The 20730-nt window shown below is 36.0% G+C and overlaps 2 protein-coding genes across 6 annotated transcripts; both read left to right on the top strand.

Annotated features, from left to right (window-relative positions):
* Nucleotides 1-2537: 2537 nt before the first annotated feature.
* Nucleotides 2538-10470, top strand: b3gnt2a (UDP-GlcNAc:betaGal beta-1,3-N-acetylglucosaminyltransferase 2a). Of its 4 annotated transcripts, none has more exons than XM_051908851.1 (3): nucleotides 2538-2968; nucleotides 6095-6183; nucleotides 7674-10470. In XM_051908851.1, exons 2-3 carry the CDS (start codon nucleotides 6144-6146, stop codon nucleotides 8936-8938), a joined length of 1305 nt encoding a protein of 434 aa, XP_051764811.1. In that variant the 5' UTR covers nucleotides 2538-2968; nucleotides 6095-6143; the 3' UTR covers nucleotides 8939-10470. The 4 variants fall into 4 exon arrangements, with proteins under 4 accessions (XP_051764811.1, XP_051764802.1, XP_051764819.1 ...); XM_051908842.1 differs by having other exon boundaries at nucleotides 6075-6183; XM_051908859.1 differs by lacking the exon at nucleotides 6095-6183 and having other exon boundaries at nucleotides 2541-2968.
* An 835-nt stretch (nucleotides 10471-11305) lies between these two features.
* zgc:66455 (uncharacterized protein LOC393502 homolog) lies at nucleotides 11306-20080 on the top strand. Of its 2 annotated transcripts, none has more exons than XM_051890276.1 (10): nucleotides 11306-11511; nucleotides 11590-11620; nucleotides 13108-13521; nucleotides 14620-15303; nucleotides 16428-16487; nucleotides 16632-16720; nucleotides 16833-16891; nucleotides 16971-17122; nucleotides 19226-19363; nucleotides 19485-20080. In XM_051890276.1, the coding sequence occupies exons 1-10, from the start codon at nucleotides 11434-11436 to the stop codon at nucleotides 19862-19864; spliced, it is 2085 nt and encodes a 694-aa protein (XP_051746236.1). In that variant the 5' UTR covers nucleotides 11306-11433; the 3' UTR covers nucleotides 19865-20080. The 2 variants fall into 2 exon arrangements, with proteins under 2 accessions (XP_051746236.1, XP_051746247.1); XM_051890287.1 differs by having other exon boundaries at nucleotides 11307-11511; nucleotides 14620-15297.
* The last annotated feature ends 650 nt before the right edge of the window (nucleotides 20081-20730 follow it).

The raw sequence follows: 20730 nt of genomic DNA, 5'->3' as shown, positions 1-20730 counted from the left end.
TGCTACTTTAGCTTATATTATATTACGTATGTTTTTTGCTTCTATTACCGGTTTCCAGTTTGTTTTATTATGCAATACATAGGCATTCATTTCATATTTCAAGCTTGTTGTTTGTGCACTTAATGTACAACATACAATAGTGAAATAGGTTATAATTGGTCTAGACATCACGCTAAAAACTTTTGATCTGGCATTACCGCCTGGGTCCTAAAGGAGACCTGATTCCTGGGGGGGGGGTCGATTTCTCATGACACCACCAATTTCCCAATATGGCGCTGAGATCTTGTGCTGATTCAGGACCCGATCCAGCGCAGTAGTGAGTAGTGAGTCAAGGCCCCGCTCACACTCCCACAGAATCATTTGGTATGGTTTACTTCAGAAAAACTCATTGTGTCGGTGTGAAAAAAACCAGTTATGGAAATGTAGAAATTCAAGTTAAATATCCTCCCGAAATTCCTGAAAAAATTCCGTTGGTACCTCAGTGACTACTTCGCTTAGAGAAGCTGTCAATCATGACTTCACAGCGCTGTTTTTATAACATCAAATAAGTAACTAAAACCAAACTTTTTTTTTTTTTTTTTTAAATGAACACTTGAACTTACATCAGCGTGATAAAAACTACATAAAATGACAGAAACCATCTTTGAAAAAAATATATTTGAAGTGTAATTTAATTGTTTAGTTTGTCTCAGGTCCCTTTAAATTACATGGAGAGGGCGGGGTTTATGACCTATACTGGGACCAACCACCTGGGGGCGATAGAGACGCTATGGCTTCACTTTTTTCAGGACTTGAGCGGCATGCTTGTTTCGTAGTAAAAATTTATATTTTAGATAAACCATAATTTAACATTTTTTAAATGCATGAATGTTTGTATTTTACTTTTTTATAAAATATATATATATTTTTTTTTTTTAGAAAATAAAATTGCAAACCTCATAAAATAAATAGAAAATAAAACAACTTATAGAATTTTAGTTTTTATATAATTTCCTACTGAGGTGGAAACAACATTCACTGACTTTTGATGTTGCTGTTAAGTTTTGGATGCTACTTTGTACCCCTTTATCTTTTATTTTTTATTCTTTTGTCTGTTTCAAGACTCAGTGTTTACTAAGGGATGATGATGCCACCCATTCTGTTTAAATATTTAAGATGAGTTAACACCCATCAGGTGAACAGGTCGAGACGTGTCTGTGGTCACACAGGTGTGAATATTTGGACGTGAACCAGACGAGGACTGTTTTGTGTTTATCATAGACCAAACACATCAGTGTGCTTTTGTTCCTGCTCTACCTCAAACAGATGGTCCCCGTTCTGTCATTTACAACAAATGTGTGGTTTAAACAGACAAAGAGCTGGTGGACGTCCAATTAATTATTCAGAAGAGGAGACAATGGGTGTAATTGTGGCCTTTGAAAAGTATGATATAAGGTTTTTAGTGATGATCGATCACAATGAAGCAATGTAGACATCTCAGAAGAAAGCTATGGCTGACGCTCTTATTGATCGCCTAATGATCGCATTCAAATAATGAGTCATTTGTTCATTTTACAAGCCTGATACTGACAGAACCAACTGTTAATGCTGCCACTGCGGGTCTTATTGTGCTGAATAGAATAGTCTTGCATAAAATGATTTTTATTACTAATATAAAAAGAGCAAAGAATTTTAGTTATGTTAGTGAAATTGAGTGCCTATGAAATTTGCTTTCAGAATATTAATATTAAAACAGCAGAACTCTAATAAATTACTTATGCTTAATTTGACTTGTACTGAAAGGACATTTTAATAATGGAAAATATTTAAATAAATAATATAATATGATAACTACAATATTGTTTATGGTGGTTGCATCCATATTGCACTGTTTTTAGGTAATAAAGCCATTTAAGGAATTCTTCATACAAAAAATTAAGTGAATCATATTTTTAATGGATGAAAAATCTATATAAAACTCTTTTCAGACTGCAGCCTTCCACATGATGCAAAAATATTTTAAAATGACAGCTACAGGGCGAATAGTGTGACCAAGAAAAAGTGTTTTAATGTTTAAATCAATGTCATTCCTTCTTTATTGGCCATTTTTGGCATATAGGCCTATGTAAAACATAGGTTAAAGTTAAAAACGAAAGTTCACCTGCCTTAAAAACATGAGTAAACTCAACTGAAAATACTCAACTTGAAAATAACCTTTGTTTCAACTCACAAATAGTCACGAAAATGGATTACTTTAAGTTTAATTTTTGAAAACGTATAAACTTGAGTTCTAAATCCAAAACTGATCATGACAATTGGATTTTAAAGAGAAGAATTAACTTAAAATAATTTAATGGGGCTATCAAACATATATACACGTACAGTGCCTATATATTATATGCAGTTTGCTTTCAAAGTGAAGAAGATGGGTTTGTTACCCTGAGGCAAATCTGGCAGAAAACAGGAATTCACACATCAGATACGTTGAGGACATCTTATAGACACACTGGTATTTATAATGAAGTGATGATAGGCTATTTTCTGAAGCCCAACCCTAACCCCCAAACCTGTTGATATCAGTACATGTAAAGCAGAACGGGATTTGTGCGCATTGAAAATTGTGACGAGCATTTTCGGCATGTTTCACTCTATTTGTGAGATTATACAAAATTGTCGTAGCTAAACCTGTGCACACGCGTGCCCGTGCGCGCGGCCGTTGTCGGGGGGAATCGTGAGGGAGGTGCTCGCGCTGACGGGGCGTGAGGAGACTCTGACTTGACTCGACTACATGCGGTACAGCTCTGGCACGTTACAATGTAAGACTCGCTGTAAAAGGGACTTTCAAGTTTTCTAAAGAAAGAAACAACAGCAGCTCCGTTCGGTGGACACAGCAAAAGAGAGAAGTAAATGTTCCGTGTTTGAAGAAACATCAGTTGTGGGCCGCTGTTATAAAGGTGCGGAGAGTCGCAGCTGCCACCTACTCGTACAGGTAAATTCAGACAAGATTAGAGTTACGAGTTAGGAATTATAAAATGCCAAAATAGATAGAATGTGTCGATTGAATAAAAAAATAACGATAATGATCGCTTACTACATGATATTAATGTTTTTATTATGGTATGTCTGTTATTCACCTACTACCCTGATTTTTAAGGGCAAGTGAACGCTTGGTCGTTTTATTATTATCAATTTCAATAAATAGCCTAAAAGAAATTAATCTATCGTCTGCCAAATCCTTAAAGGGATAGTTCGCCCAAAAATGAGACTTATTAATATTTTCTCATGTCTTGTCTTTCTAAAGCTGTATGAGATTGTTTGTTTGTTTTGTGGGAAACAAAAGTAGAATTAGGAACAAATGCCATAACAGTATAAATGGTATGACCTATACAGTATGTGCCATTTTTCACTGGAAATCTTCTCAAATGAAACATGAAGCACGTTGGACATCATGAAATTTGGCTAAGACACACTGAAAAACCAATAACATTTTTATTGATGTCCAACCTGCAACATATTTGATTTAAGAAATTTTTCCAAACAATTTTTTTTAAATTTCAGTCTGTTTCTCACTTAAAGCTAGACTGAACGAATTGGATAAGATGTAAACCACATTCATGGTGCTTTTATTCCTTTTTTGGCTCCGGTCCTTTGGACTTTTCCAGGTATCTGCCATTGAATGAAAAAAAAAGGCCTATCTGATATATTTTCTGTGTGTGTTGGGAAAAAAACAGATGTGTATCTGAAACATCACAAGGGTGAAAAAATACAGAATTTTCATTTTTAGGTGAACTGTTGCCTTAAGGATGATTTGCACAGTTTCAGCACTGTTTAAAAAATAGGCTACCTGAGCTTTAGTGAATAAACCATGACGTCTGTGGAAAGTCCTCGTAATGACAGGAGTATCAACATGTGTGTAGTCACAGATCTAATGAACACACACACAACACATTGCTGTTTACATTACAGTGTATACAGAAGCATTATGCCTTCAGGATGTTGACTACACCTTTAAAATCACAGTTTTCAGCAAGAGACAAATATGGCTTAAGGAAAATATTGTTTTCCCCTTTTTAGCATTTACGTAGCCATGTTTTTGTTTTCTTCGACATGTTGCTGTTTTACGAAGCAATTTGTCTAAATGATTGTGTGAGTGAGCAGTCTAAATGATTCAGCCAAAAGCGATTCAGACTGTTTTTCTATTAGTTTAATTTAGTTAATCAAAGTAAACCGTCCAAACAAACAACCTGTTGGTACAGCTTGTCACTCAAATGTGATTGACCAATAGCAAATCACAATGATCCAATCAATTCCCGATGGACAAAATCAAGTCCCGCCCTACATTTGTTCTTGTTTGTGAAGCCGACTCACTCAGATACATCACAATATGGAAGAAAAGACTAGGGCTGCCCTCGACTAAAGATTTTTCTAGTCGACTAGTAGTCGTTCATTTAAGCAATTAGTCGACTAATCGCACGTGTATGTTAATAAGCTATAGAAATCATAATAATAATTGCCTATGTATAGTACCCATAGCCTAATCAGCACTCAAGCGCATGCATAAAGCTTGCCACAGCACACCAGCAAAAGTAATGATTATGAATGTGTCTTGAAAAAACAGAAAGGAGACCGTCTAAACATTTTAATCATTTATTGATAATGTTTTCTGTGTTTTTGACTGCAGAGATTAAGTCGACGATGCTGACTCATCATCTCTGCAGTAATATGCACGTTTCATACAGATTACATAATCTGAGAATATTTGTTTTCCGCTTGAATTGGTTGACAATCTCTTGACATTTCAAGCTTTCTATATATTTCTCTTGTCTATGAGGCAAGTATACACTTGGTTTATTTTTTGACGCACTCAAGTTCACAGAGACCGAGTCGGCAGAAAGCGCATCCTGTTTGTTTTGTTTATTTTACAAAGGTACAGTGTTTTCTTGTTTTTTTTTCTGCGACTAACTAATACATTTTTTGATCGACTAAGGCTCTTCTAGTCAACTAACGATTAGTCAAATATTAGGGGGCAGCCCTAGAAAAAACTATCGCAGCTTCCGTTGCATGCTGACTTTAAGAGCATTAATAGGCGGTACATTGCCAAAATACTGCACACATTCCTTTACAGATATCATAAGTAGCCTATATCACAAAATATTGGTTTGTTTAAAAGAAAAGTCTTTTAAGAGATTAATATGTGTGTACTGTAATGGTGTGTGACAATTTAGTATGACATTAAATTTAAAGTGATTGCATCCTAAATACATTTTAGTTCTGGTATAAAATTTACCTATTTTCTTAATTTTTTTTTTTTCCTTTTTCTCTGTTGCATTCTTATTTCCATTGCCAATCTAGCAGTTCTAGCTCAGTCACTTTTGTGTTATTCACTCCTAATGCTGCACAAAACATGCATGTGGCCTGTAAAGAAGAGCTCTTGCACAATAAAGTGTAAAAAGTAGAGCAGTGATAGCATTGAGTGTGGAAAGTTTTTCAGAAATGTAGGTGAGATCATGCTGGGAAAAAAATCTAAATTGCAGTCATAAAATGGACCTGTTGCCCTGCAATAAAATGCTTTCGAGTTTAGTCTCCGATGGCACATCACTTGATGTCATTTGATGCATACTGCACTCAAAATATGGCAAGCTGACGTCAAATCTTTGAAAATGTTCAGAGGCTGAATATCATGGGGCTCATCACTGAGATTTTGGCCACTATTTTGCCTTGCAAAATCGATCAAACACTTTAGATGTCAGTCAGTCAGATGGTCTCTTCCTGTCTTAGTGGGTCAAAATAAACTGCAATGTGGACCATACCAGAGCTGTTTCGTCAAAAGGTCTGGCTACACGAGACTAGGAAGAGTCTGACGCTGCACATCTGTAATTGGTATCATGAGGAACACATGATGTGTTTGAGTGAATGAGAGAAGGAAGCATGTGACACTATGTAAGATTCAGGGTGATACTGAAAACTAAGCTTGAGCAGAAAAGAAAGGCCGATATTAAAGAAAACAGGTTGAAAGGGGAATGGTTGGATGGTGTGGAGACTGTGATAGAGAGAGACCTTGGGTTCGGTATGAAACATTGGCTGATATGCAGCAGGTTCATCCCTTACTGTTCAGGTACAGTCACAGGAGGAGAAACCCTGGACGCTTCCCACCGGATTCACTCATGGATCTCACCCTAGACTTACCCTGCAGATGCCCTCGCTGTGAGTAACGGACCAACCGTTACTTTAACATTTTATGTTTTCAGCTGATTTCCTTAAAGGAGTAGTTCATCCAGAAATGGAAATTCTGTTCTGTTTTACTCATCCTCATGTCATTTAGACCTGCTGCTGTTGTTACTGTTGTCGTTTTATTGTGGTACACAGAAGAAGAGTTTTTATCTGAGCCTTCTGAAATCATACAACAGCTTTGGGTGTCAAACAAAAGACTTAAATTGAGGTTTTTTATGCACAGTGCTGTGATTTGACATGCAGTAAGTCATTAATTTTGCTATTATTGTAAATTTTTGAGGTATACTCTTAAAAATAAAGGTTCTTTATTAGCATTAAGGGTTCCATGAAGAACCTTTAACTTCCATGGAATCTTTCAATTGCAGGAACCCAAAATGGTTGCTAAAAACCCCTTTTGGAACCTTTGTTTTTTAAAAGTATATGTAAAAAAAAAGCTGAAGCGACATGGGTGAGTGAATAATGACAGAAGTTTAGTTTCTGGATGAACCAGTCCTGTAAGCTCTTTTTACTTGCCTACTAAAATTGACAGGCAAAGTTTGTTCTTTGCTCCTTCCTTTTAAAAAATTATTAATCTGTTGTGGTTCATTTCTGGTTTTGCATGAGCACGCTGCTGCTTTTTTTGGGTTGAGGTATAATAATGTGCTGCACTAACACCATAAGCCTTTAGTGCTCTATTCTGGTTATCTACTCAAATCCATTTGTTTGTACAGTTGTTCAGATGATGTTTTAAATGTGGACCACAACATGATGAACAATCATTTTTCAGACATTTTTGATGCTGTTTGTACAGTATCTATATATGTTATATAATAAGCTGAAAAGTTGTTTTAATGAAAACATAAATAAAAAAATAAGAGCAATTTGTGGCAAGGAGAAAGTCATTTCAGGGACATAAGGGAGAAGCTGTTAAATAAAAAAATTAAATAACATGCACCAATGTAATGAATTGTGCACAATAAGAACAGGAACCTACATTAAGACAATAAAGGCCTGTTCACACCAAGAACGATAATTATAAAGATATGTCACTCCTAGAAAAAAGGTTCAGTGGGGTTCTGGATTCTTGACCCAATTTTAATGAGAAAGGAGAAATGTCTCATATGATTTCATAATACTTTCATGTTTACATTTAATTATTTTGCAGACACTTTTATCCAAAGCAACTTGCAATTGAGGAATAACTATTTCTTTAACTCTTTCTGCTGCCTGAGTCTTAATTCACTGGATAGGTAAAGGTTTTGCAAAGAACTCTCATGGTTGAGGTTTTAACACATGCTGTTTGTCGGTCAGCTCAAAGGGATTTGGGAAAAAGTCCATACTGACTTTTTTTTCTAATGTAACTAACATGTTCCTCCACTTTCCAGGTGATTGTGGTTTGCCCATCCCACTTTCTCCAACGTCTTCTGTAGACCATCCACACCTCTGTGACCCAATAGGTAATGAATCTCCTTCTGTGTCTATAGGTGGTGAGGGCATCTTCAAGATGGATAGCAACTGGAATAGGACCAAGGTGCTCGGAGTGCTGATGTTAGCCAATTTTCTCCTGTACATCGTGGTGGAAGTGGCCCGAAGCTACGGGCAGGACCAGGTCGTCTACAAGCGACAGAAAATGATGCCTAAAGTGTTCTGGAAGAAGATGAAAGTCAGCGGGGCCTTCTGGAATCGTGAGCAGGAGCGTCTCGACGACATCTATTACCTGCCGCTTGTGAACGGCAGCGAGCCCCCTCGTGACTTTCGGGGAATCCCACATTGGCTGAATCGCACTAGTCCGTGCCTGACAGACGGCAGAGTAATGACACAGATTGAAGACTTCAGTTCCCTACCACAGCGATTCCAGGATTTCCTATTGTACATGGGATGTAGGTCGTACCCCTTGATAACGGACGCACCCAAAGTGTGTTCTAAACCACCGTACCTTTTGCTTGTGATAAAATCCATTGCGCCACATTTCGACCGACGGCAGGCCATTCGGGAATCATGGGGTCGCGCTGGTGTCCTCGACGGTCGGCGCATCGCCACGGTGTTCCTACTTGGCAAAACGACTCCAACGGACCACTTCCCGGACTTGTCGGATATGGTCAAGCACGAGGCGGCATTGTACGGCGACGTCCTTCAGTGGGATTACCGAGACTCGTTCTTCAATCTTACCTTGAAAGAAGTCCTCTTTCTGGAGTGGTTTGGGACACATTGCGCTTCAGCCCAATATGTTTTCAAAGGCGATGATGACGTGTTCGTCAACACGCATCATATTCTGACCTACCTAGGCAACTTTTCGGTGTCCAGCACAAAGGACCTTTTTATTGGTGACGTGATCACCAATGCCGGACCACACCGGAGCAAAAACCTCAAGTATTACATCCCCGAGAGCGTGTTTCTGGGGGGTTACCCTCCATACGCGGGTGGCGGAGGCTACTTGTATTCGGGTAATTTGGCACTGCGGCTAAGAACGATCTCTCGCCTGGTCACGTTGTACCCAATCGACGACGTGTACACGGGGATGTGTCTGCAGAGACTGGGACTGGTACCGGAGAAACACATGGGCTTTAAGACCTTTGATATTGAGCAGAAGAACAGAGAGAATCCATGTGCTTACAAAAGTTTGATTCTGGTCCATCCCAGGAGCCCACAGGATATGATAAAGATCTGGTCTTGGATAAATGACCCTAAAACGAACTGTGACACTACACCGGACATGAATAGTGCGAAGAAACGCGGAAAAATCAAATAGAACCCATTATAATCAGTAATACTGTCTATACCTACGGAGCCCCGGACATGACATGCAGGAAAAAAATAGTAGGCTAAATCGTGCGCATGATTTACTATTTTGTTTTATAAATTTTTCGATTTATAAATCATGCGCATGATTTATAAATCAAGGGAATGAAATAGTAAATCGTGCGCACGTTTTAGTAAATCGAGGGAATGAATTAGTAAATCGTGCACACGATTTAATTTTTTTTCTTGCATGTCATGTGCGGGGCTCTAATACCGGATGTGGTGCGAGGAGACAATTGCTGACTTACTCCACACATGGGCTGGGTAGGGCGGGGTTTAAAAATGAGAGGGCCAATAATTAAAAATGGCCAAACCCCAATATTTGATATCCTTGATGCTGCTCTGCTGCACTCCATTACACACCACTCTGTTTGTTGATAGGATAACAGAAAGTTTTAAAAGTTACACTTTTAGGCTGGTCAGCAGTCTAACAGCGCTCATCAATGTCAAAATGATTGAGATGGCCAATCAAATCAAAGAGGGCGGGGCTAACTGTTCACAGAAGGTGAATGTGAATTCCAACGTGACGCTTTAGTTTTAATGGTAAAAGAGTGCGTGGTAAGATGCAAGTTGCAAAACATTTAATATTTGACAACTGTTTTACAATAGACATGTTCAACAACAGACAGGCCTAATATCCAGTGATGCAAACTACTCAACTGTTTGTGTTTTCGAGATATTAGACATACAAATAAGAGTGAATGTGGGCATATTTTAAAATAAAATATATATTTTTTAATTGATTAATTAGAACTATAACCTCCCCCCCGCTGAAAAAAAGGTCTCCCCCCCAATATTCAAGACATGGTTATGGCCTTGCCTGAAAGGGAAGTTGTTTAAAGGGTCGGAGCAAGTTATATTTTAAAGAAAAATTGTGAAGAAAAACTTCTTTTTTCTTTGGAATAATGTGAACCGATGAAGACCACAAAGTGGGGATGGTGCTGCATTTACATAGTTTTTGCCTTTATTTACTCACACTGAGTAAAATATGTGAGAAATCAGGGTGTATTTTTTATAACAAGAATGAGCTAAAGAGACTGAAGGATTTATTTTGTGTAATTTTATCATGTTGCTTTTATTTATGCCCGTATTTGTGTGAGGGAAAAGCAGAACTGAGCTGTTTGACTTCTATTGCATTAAACCTCCATATTCTCAGGAAGCTGTTGTTTGATTGATCGCCAATTACACTAGCAAAACAACGACAATATTAGATGTTTTTATTACTTAATTTGTATGGCGTTTGTTCAAGTGAAGTTAAGTATATTCAATATGAGTTGTAATCATATGTTTACAGATTTGTAATCACGGATAAAGCGAAACATTCTGAAACAGGCTTGACCCCTTATATGTGAAACTTGTGTTTATCATTTAACAGTTAAGCACTCAGTGTTTTGTATTTAAACTAATAAAGTTCTGCTGTGTCCATATTTGTCATTATTGTCATCCGAGGCACGGAATAAAAGAATAAAACATTCATTTCGAGTCTGTATCTCATAATTCTGACTTTCTTTTTTTTTTTTTTTTATAAAGTCCGAAGTGGGAGATATAAACACAAATGCAAGAAAAAAAAGTCAGAATTGTGAAATAATGTTATTGGCTGTTTAAAAGTTATCTATGTAAAATGTTATAGGTTTAAATATTTCATGCTATAACTGCTATATGTCCCCTATGAACTGCATGTGTGAATATTATATAGACTTACTGTTTACATCAAATATGCTTTAACGGTAGACTAATCATTGCAGGTTTCATCAGTCCAGGCTGTGACGCAACATAAACGTCAAAAGGGCGTCTTCAAGGACGGTATTCTCTAAAAAAATAAGACTATTTTTTGCATGCCGGTTCTGACATCCAAAGACAGAACAAAACGTTTTTCTCTTATTCTGCGGATTTTGCACATTTTCCGCCACTTGTTACCGCTATTTTTCTGCCACCAATATGCGCGCGCAGCTGCAAGTGAAGTCTACTCCAAATTGGTCTGATCACATGATCCTGGTGGCACATCCTCACAGTTCATTTTCAAAAATTAGGCAGTTTATTTGATATTTTCCCTGGGATTTAAACCCAAAGAAGTATACAGATTTAAGGTCATATTTGATGCAAAGTTTTATTTGCTATATTATCAGGCTTGACGTATATCTTCATGTAGGGAGCATATGTAATGTCCTGTACTCTTAGTATTTTCTTCAAGCACTCTGCCATGATATCGTTATCATCATATAATTATGCTCACGTTATCATTGCATAATGCTTAATACCAACCTGAATATGTATACGTGATCGAGCAGCGCCCTCTGTCGGATCAAGAGAGCGGCGCATGTCATTCAGTCATGCGCGACCTCATTAACTGCAGATATAATACAGGTGATGCTGGCAGCTTTTCCGTTTATGTTTTAGAACAAACAACTGACAACAACGTAGAAAGTTCACGATCACAATTCTAAAATGCCACGGTGGCATTTATTGAGTAAATATAGTCTTCTGATATTAATCTATTCGACACGTTTGATAAACAGTGCTGAGGTGAGTAACTCTATTTATGGGTCATCTGATGGCGGTCTGATCGCTTCACATCTCACTCATACTGTCTGTTTTTGGCAGATCAACAGAAATGAAGGCCAAGCATCCGCAGGTAAACAGCTGTCAGTCACATTCACATGAATAAAAGCTTTTTACACGAATGAAAATAAATGTTGCTCTTGCTTTAGACTTAAAGGGAAAGTTCACCCAAAAATTATAATTCTGTCATCATTTGCAAGTTGTTCTAAACCTGTATGAATTTCTTTCCTTTGTTGAACATGAAAGAAGATATTTTGAAGAATGTCAGTAACCAACCAAACAGTTGATGTGCCCCATAGACTTACATAGTATTTATGTCCATACTATGGAAATCAATGGGGCCCGTCAACTGTTTGGCTACCCATATTCTTCAAAATATCTTTTTTTTTTTTGTTTTCCGAAGACGAACGAATGTCTTATAGGTTTTGAACATCTTGAGGGTGAGTAAATGATGACAGAATTTTCATTTTTTTTGGTGAACTATCCCTTTAACATATTTGTGGTGTGTCCTCAGGGATTTTTTGACACCAAAAGACATCCTTTAATAAAATATTTAATGTATGAGATGTTATAGTAAAGCTAAAAGAAATGATAAAATTAAATCTATATTTTGTAAAAGACATATGGGGTGACGTCAGCTAAAAAAATTATAGATAATGGTGGGTGGGTCTTGAAATGCTGGAATAACAGTACTTAATTTGAATGTCAACATTTGATTGGTCAAATATAAATCATGTGGGCATGGCTACTAAAGTGCTGGAATGTCTGAGAAAAGTGCCCGTTTAAGTCTAATAAAATTAAGGTTTAAATTCTAATACAAACAGTATTTCAATCTACAATATTATTACATCTGTTCATGTGATAATTAAATGTTATGCTATGATGTATACGTTTCTTCGTTCGATTTTATAAATATATAGTTTTGTTACTGTCCCAATTTACCTTAAAATGTTAGATAAAATGGGACAGTAGCATTCAGCTAAAGTGGAACATCCTATTAAAAAGAAGATAATACATTGTTTTGTTTTACAGAAAATGTCACAAAGCTATAGGCAGAAAGGAAAAAATGGGAAAACATGTCAGCCAAACAGAAGAGAGAGGTATAATCAGTGGAGTGAAGGAAGAATGAAAGGGGCAATCAATGAGTACAGGGTAAGGGCAGGTGGGCCAGGAACCTAGACTTTGTTTTTTGGCCAGAGCATGGTGTCCACCCAAAATCCACCCTTGAAAAAAGTGTGAAAGGTGTTGAGTAGATATAGTCATACCTCTGGGACAACATGAAAATGTGCATCCCACTTTTAAAAACCACCCATATTCCTTCAAAAACCATAGATGGAGATACAAGAGGCCTTGAGCATTTGTTTAAAACATTAATGGTGTAGGTAGAATAGATTGTTTACCAAAAAGTGTCCCATTTTTGCTGACTTCACCCTGTATTTATTAACGTTATTTTATTTGATCTTATTTTTATTCATTTAAATGCCTGGTAATTATCCCTCTTCAATGAAAATATTTAGATTTTTTTTTTGGGATAAATGCTCAGCTGCTCTCTCTTGTCAGGTGGAGGTCGAGAGCGATATGCCTTCTTTGCCTTGCGGAGCTGCCATCAAGTTCTCCGAGCTGACAGAGGTGAGTTCTTCTCCCCGGACTACCTGTGCTCAAACCCCCCCGTGTGGTGCAACTGGACCATCCAGGTGCATCCTGGGAAGCGTTTGGAGCTGTATCTGGAGGACTTGACGTCCCCGGATGCCTGTGAGCTGAAGAGCGATCAGATCCACCTGGATGAATTTCCATCGGCTGCGGGTGGACAGAGGGTCCTGGAAAAGTGCTGGAGAACGGCCAGTTATGTCTCTCTGTCCAACACAGTTCATGTGGTGCTGCTCATCGACGGGAACCCGCCTGCACCGTACAGGGGCTTCTATGGACGTTATAAAGCTTTCGGACCACAGGATATTCCTGTTCTCGTGTATGAGGGTGAGTGAGTTTTTATATAACTTGTGTTTTATATTACATTTTTTTTTTTTTCTCTCTCTAGTGTGTGTGTGTGTATATATATATATATAAAATTTAGTACTGTCAAAACAATTAATCGCATCTAACATATAAATATAAAATATAAAAAATATGCATATCTTATATATCCTATTATATTTACACATATTTATGTAATAGCTTTTCATTAAACTCACAAGCCCCCTGCAGTTCCTTCACGAATCCCAGTCCTGGGAAACTGACTTAATGTAATATTTAATACACTTCATGTTGTTGATAAAGAATGGAATATATTTTCTTTTTCTTTTGTATTTTTATATCAATATGGTACAAGATTATCCTATTCAAATCAATGTGATAAATGAGTTTGGTCAAAAGTAATCTAAAAGTAATCAATTTTTTTTTTTTTTTCCTCATGTAATTTGGAATATATATATATATATATGCACACACACATATACATACACAAAGTATATATAGCTTTTAATGTTAAATGAAATTTTTTATTATAAGTGCAAAAATTATATCTATTCCATAAAATATCTAAAAAAGTTGTTGTTATTATTATTATAATGAGCAACATTTTTTAACATATTTAGCCCCCCAAATATTATTTTCATTGAAGAGGAAATTACAGCTGATTTAAATGAATAAAAAAAAAAAAAAAAAAAATTTATATATATATATAATTTTTTTTTTTTTTTTTTTTTTTATTCATTTAAATCAGCTGTAATTTCCTCTTCAATGAAAATAATATTTGGGGGGCTAAATATGTTAAAAAATGTTGCTCATTATAATAATAATAACAACAACTTTTTTAGATATTTTATGGAATAGATATAATTTTTGCACTTATAATAAAAAAATTCATTTAACATTAAAAGCTATATATACTTTGTGTATGTATATGTGTGTGTGTGTATATATATATATATATATATATAACTCAAAAATATTTAGATATTTTATATAGAATATAGTTTTGTGTGTGTACATGTATGAAGGTGAGTGATGTTATTAACTTATTTATTTTTTTAGTAAACTGATATGTAGATGACACCAGCAGAACTCTCTTTACAGACATTCCTGTAGACGTGATCGAAGCAGCATTAGGTGATGATGAAGATGAAACGGATGCAGTTACAGATGCTCCACCAGGTCTGAACACCCAAACCACTTCTTCTGTTCTGACCCGCTCTGTGAAGATTGGATCCAACTCAGTGACCAATGAACTCCCTTTTGGGAAAAGGGAATCCTGGGAAAAGAGTGCCGGGGATTCAACTGTGGATTCAGCTCCTCATGTTCTCGCGTCTGGTTACAACAGTGAAGTTGCATCCGATGATGATGCATACTACGATGATAATTTCTTTGCAGCGTCACAAGAAGGAGCTGGTCGGTGGGCAGCTGAGACCCAGCAAAACCAACCAGGAAGTGGACCGGCTCTAATCCGCTCCAGATACCAGGCGGCCTACACAAACCTCACAGACACCCTCAGCGCAAACACTCACATGCCACACATCAGGACCGAAGCTGTTAAACCCACCGCTCGCTCTCCATCTGCCATGCGCAGGGATGTGGACGTGCAAGCACGCTTTTCTGATGAAACTGAGCCGGGCAGAGCCAAAATGGCATCTGATGTTGGGGAAATGAGGTGGATGAGACAGCGGGATGATGGGAAAGAGGTTTCTATGAAGGCGACAGTGACTGAGAGCAGCATCACACTGGACATACAGCCCAAATTACACCGCAGATCTAAAGGTGCAGGTACTTTTTTTTTTTTTTTTTTTTTTTTTTTTTTTTTTTTACATTTAATAACCATTACGTTTTGCATAACCAGAGTCTCTTTTATGACCATCACTGGGGTTTATTGCATTGAAATTATTTCCATGACAATCAAACATTTTCTAATTACTTAAAGAAATTAAAAATGGCCTATAATTATTATTATGCAAGGGGTAATATTAACAATAATTATTTTATGAATGCTTAAGAATATTAGGCTATTATTTTTGTGTAGTATTAAAAATATGAATTATTTTATAATTCAGTAAATTAAAAATCATTTTCATTTAAATGGATACTATCATGACATACAGTTGCGCTTACAATTGCAATTTACTTTTTAATTTAAATGTCTTTGTGTTTTTTACCATTTCCATATATTTCATAATGGTAATGTGAATTTGGTGGATCATCATCAATTAACAATAATTAAAATTAACAATATTAAGGATTTTTATTAATGTTTAAAAAAGTTATTAATAATAATAATAATTATTATTATCATCATCATCATCATCATCATCCAAGGGGTAATATTAACAATATTAATGATTTTATTATATTTTTTTTTTCAAAAAAGTTAACAATAATAATAATAATAATAATAATAATAATATATTATTATTATTATTATTAACTTTTTAAACATGAATAAAATAATTCATATTGTTAATATTACCCCTTCAATGATATTATTATTATTATTATTATTATTATTTTTATTAACAACATTATTATCATCATCATCATCATCATTAACTTTTTAAACATTAATAAAATCATTAATATTGTTAATTTTACCCCTTGGACGAAGATGATGATGATGATGATGATTATTATTATTATTATTATTATTATTATTAACTTGTTAAACATTAAATTATGATGATAATAGTAATTATTATTATTAATACTATTATTATTATCATTATCATCATCATCCAAGGGGTAAAATGAATATTAATGATTTTATTAATGTTTAAGAAGTTAATTATTATTATTATTATCCTCCAGTGGGAAATATTAACAAAATTAATGATTTTATAGTTTAAAAAATATTATTATTATTATTATTTTCTTGCATTGACCTTTGTTTCCATCCCCAGTGAAAACTCGCTACCAGCAAACCACAGGAAATGTCACCAACAACAGCCATTTACCTGGAGGTGAGAAGTGCTTTCAAACTGATTATTAACCTGATAATTCAGCTGTCAGTTACATTTTATCATTACAATCAAAATAACAAAGTTTTGGTTCACTGTAGAAAGAGTAGAGCAAACATTCTTCTGTAATATCATCTGTCCAATCAGAGCTCTTGTTGGAGGTGGGTGTAGAGGTCCGTCTGGAGCCTGAACATCATGAAGAATCCTCTTCCCTCAGATCTGCTCTAGAGACCATGGTGATGCTCACTATTACGTTTCCTTAGATATTCCCTAAATATTATGATTCCCCTAGATAGTCAGAATATGGTTGTCAATCGGGCAACTTTTGGGCTCTAAATTTGTTTACAGATACGAGAAGCATGTGGACATCTCACCCCGAAGAGCCTAGACTTCAAAAGACTGAAAAAGTGAGCACTTCCTGAAGCATGTTCATTTGGGAGATTCTCCTAGTTAGTAGATCTGCTGACAGACTGGGTTTGTTTCTAGGTTGAGTTCTGGTGTTTTGTTCATCGTGTGGCTGCGGTTTGAGAAGGCTTCTGTCGGGGATCTTCAGTCCGGTCTGCAGGGGTTACAGGGCACAACCATCAGATCACAAACCAGCAAAACTCAGGGCGTCATTGCATCAGTCTCTACTGAAGGTCATCACACACGTCACATGACCTTTCAGGTTTCATAATCCTTGCTGTGACCTCATACTAGCCAAAGAAACGCGCTGCTCTCTGTCAGTATCTTACTGAAGTGTAGAGTTGAACCAAAGGTCAGCCCGTGGCCGATTACATAAACTGCTTACATTTGTCTTACAAGTTAATCATACATTTTTCTTCTTTAGGACTGGGGCCACCAAACACTGTTAAAGTTCACCCAAAAATGAAAATTGTCATTAATTACTCACCCTCGTGTCGTTCCAAATCCGTAAGACCTTCGTTTATCTTCAGAGCACAAATTAAGATATTTTTGATGAAGTTTGAGAGGTTTCTGTCTCTCCATAGAGATCCAACACTACCACTCCAAGGTCCTGAAAGGTAGGAAAGACATCATTAAAGTACTCCAGTGGCTTAAACTCAACTTTATGAAGCAACGTGAGTGCTTTGTTTGTGCAAAAAAACATAATTTACCACTTTATTTACAAAATAATATTATCAAAAGCATGTTCACGCAACAATGCCGGCTCTCGCGTGAACACAACACGTATGCGTCATGATGCTCTTGTGAACACCCGCACATGTGCGTTGAGTTGACACGCGAGTCTGAACACAACACGCGTTGCAGACTAATATCTTTGTGGTGAATTGTTTTTTTGTTTTTTTTTGTTTTTTTGCACAAACAAAGTACTTGCGTTGCTTCATAAAATTGAGTTTAAGCCACTGCAGTCACATGGAGTACTTTAATGATGTCTTTTTCCTACCTTTCCGGACCTTGGAGTGGTAGTTGCGTTGGACCTCTGTGGAGAGACACAAACCTTTCAGATTTCATCAAAAAGATCTTAATTTGTGTTCCGAAGATGAACGAAGATCGTATGGGTGTGGAACGACATGAGGGTGAGTAATTAATGACAGAATTTTCATTTTTGGGTGAACTAACCCTTTAAGACTGCGTTTTAAGAACTAGTCTGACCAACTAGCACATTACAGATTTGTCTAATTTGAATCCTAAAGTAACTGATTACCCCTCGACTAACTAGTTGGTCAGACTAGTTCTTAAGACACTGTCTTAACATATAGTGGCTGTTTATCAAACTGGTTGGTTTCTTAAAATCACTTGAAGTGTCCACATGTACGTTAAAGCATATTATATTTGACTTTTTATTTAACGTTTAACTTTAATAACAGATATTTGCAGTGTGTGATAGTTCTAGTGTTCTCAGTGTGTAAAACAAAGTAAATATGGAGCTGTTTTGAGATTGCATGTAAAATATTTAATTACTGTCTGTTGCGGTGCAACAGGGTTCTTTAAAAAAAAAAAAAAATTCTTTAAATTTAATATTTGTGATATTTAAAAAATTAAATGGTTTAAATATTTAAACAATGAAATTTTGTGAAATCACTTTTTTACATTTTTATTCGTTTAAATTCATTATTTTTAATTACTTTTTGGAAAAAGCATTTTCTTTTTTTACATTTAATCCTCATTTAATTTATTTAGTACATAGATCTTTTAGCTATCTATATACTAAATAATAAATACATTATTTTATATATATATATATATATATATATATATATATATATATATATATATATATATATATATATATATATATATATATCACTTAGGCTTCAAAAAACATTTAATTTAATAAATGTTAAAGAAAAAATGATAGCTTTCAATTACACTAATGTTGAATGGCTATAATTCATGTTTAAAATCGGGGAAAAATGAGTTTCATGGAGACATCAGTAGCAGTATTAGTATCAGTGATCCTGGCCTTCATTCATGAAAAGATGCCATTAAACAAGTATTTAAAATATACTGTCTTTATGTTGTTTCTACATTAATTTGGAGAGCAACTGTGAAATTGTTACATTGTAAAATATATTAAAAACATATAAAAACTTAAGTGTTTTTAATTGCGATTAATCACAGAAAAAATGTGTGATTAATCTAGTTAATTTTTTTTCATCGATTGACAGCACTAGTATGTATGCATATATATTGTGTATATACATGCAGCTGTTATCTTACCAAAACACCTGTTTATCTCAATCTGCTCTGAACAGGCCAATTTGTGTGTGTTTGAACAGACATCAATGAGTGTGAGACACAAATGGTGGTGTGTGATGCTCATGCTGAGTGTGTGAATCAGTTTGGATCGTACTCCTGTCGCTGTCTCCATGGTTACCGTGAGGGAGCGAGCATTTGTGTGGGGTCTGCTGAACCTGGTATGAGACTGATATTCAGAAGTTTATATCGACAGGTCTACACTATTTTCCCAATAACTTTCCTCTGCTGTTCTCTAAATTGCCTTTCATAACTTCATTTTCCTTTCCACTCACTTTCTAGACTGTAGCGGGACATCATCTCCCACAATCCTCCGGGGTGTTTACGCCATCTGCGGCCTGCTCGCGTTCCTCTTCTTGCTGTTGCTGTTGGTGATGCTTTATCTGTACCGCAGACACTACAGGGGGGCGTTCCTGCTTCGCTGCCAGAAAACCAGCATTAGCAGCGTTGTGGATGCTGTTGCCAATGACGATGACAATAATAACACAGGAAATGATAATGGCAGTGGTGTGAACCCATCCAGATTCCCGCCTCCACCCCCACCCATGAGGATGCCCAAAGACGGCCACCGCTCTCTGGACCTTCCATTATTACGCTTCAGCTCTCTAGTGCCTCCTGATGGATTTAGAAGTAAAATACATGCAGAGAAAGAGCAGTTTTGATTGATTGTCACTAAGTACACTGCACTTCACAGGGTGTGTGACTGGTCTTATTTGTATTAGAGAGCTATGTACTTCTTTTACTGTTTCCATGTATGCTCTTTTTCTATTTGATTTATGAAGTATTTTGGTAAAACACTGGTTTCTGTTTGGTCTGTTCTTGTATTTTTGTTCAAAGAAGATTTCTCACTCTTAAATAGAATTGAATAGAACTCAAAAGTGCTTTCTTTGTACTTTGTGGTTTTCAGTGTTGGAAGTGACGCATTACAAGTAATCAGATTACTCAATTGATTTCCCAAGTAACTAGTAAAGTAGTGTATTACTTTTAAATTTACAACAAAATATCAGTTACGTTTAGTAATGCAATATTGTACCTAACACATTACTTTTAAAAGTAACTTTCCCCATGGTTTTATGCAACTAAATTTGTTTGAGAGACAGAATTGAGTTGAAGGTGTGACGGATGGTGAGAATGCAAGGACTTCTGGGATCCTACAGGAATGGAAACCTCAACATATCAGGAAAAGTAGTGCAAATGATTTTACAGTTTACAGATTTTACAATTATAGTACAACACTTCTAGTTTACCTCTTGCGGCTAATGAAATACTTCTGCGGCGCTTTGTAAAATTAGGTATGCTCCGCTCTAAAAAATTTTCATTAGCTAAAATTGCTTTTGTAAGCGTAGCCTCTACTACAATAAATCTTTGGAAATTCAAAGGAGGTGGGAACCTGTACATTCATTCAGTATCGTCGATTTACAATAGACCTTATTCAGAGCAGCGCCATGATGGGTATGAATTATGAAAGAGAAGGTGTGAGGGACAGACTTGCCATGTTTTCAATAGCATCCCCTTTAAGGAAATTAAC

Source organism: Ctenopharyngodon idella, chromosome 1, assembly GCF_019924925.1.
Source record: "Ctenopharyngodon idella isolate HZGC_01 chromosome 1, HZGC01, whole genome shotgun sequence".
Classification (NCBI taxonomy): Eukaryota; Metazoa; Chordata; class Actinopteri; order Cypriniformes; family Xenocyprididae; genus Ctenopharyngodon; species Ctenopharyngodon idella.
Note: the sequence above shows the minus strand (reverse complement) of the source record. Positions and strands in the feature narration are given on the sequence as shown.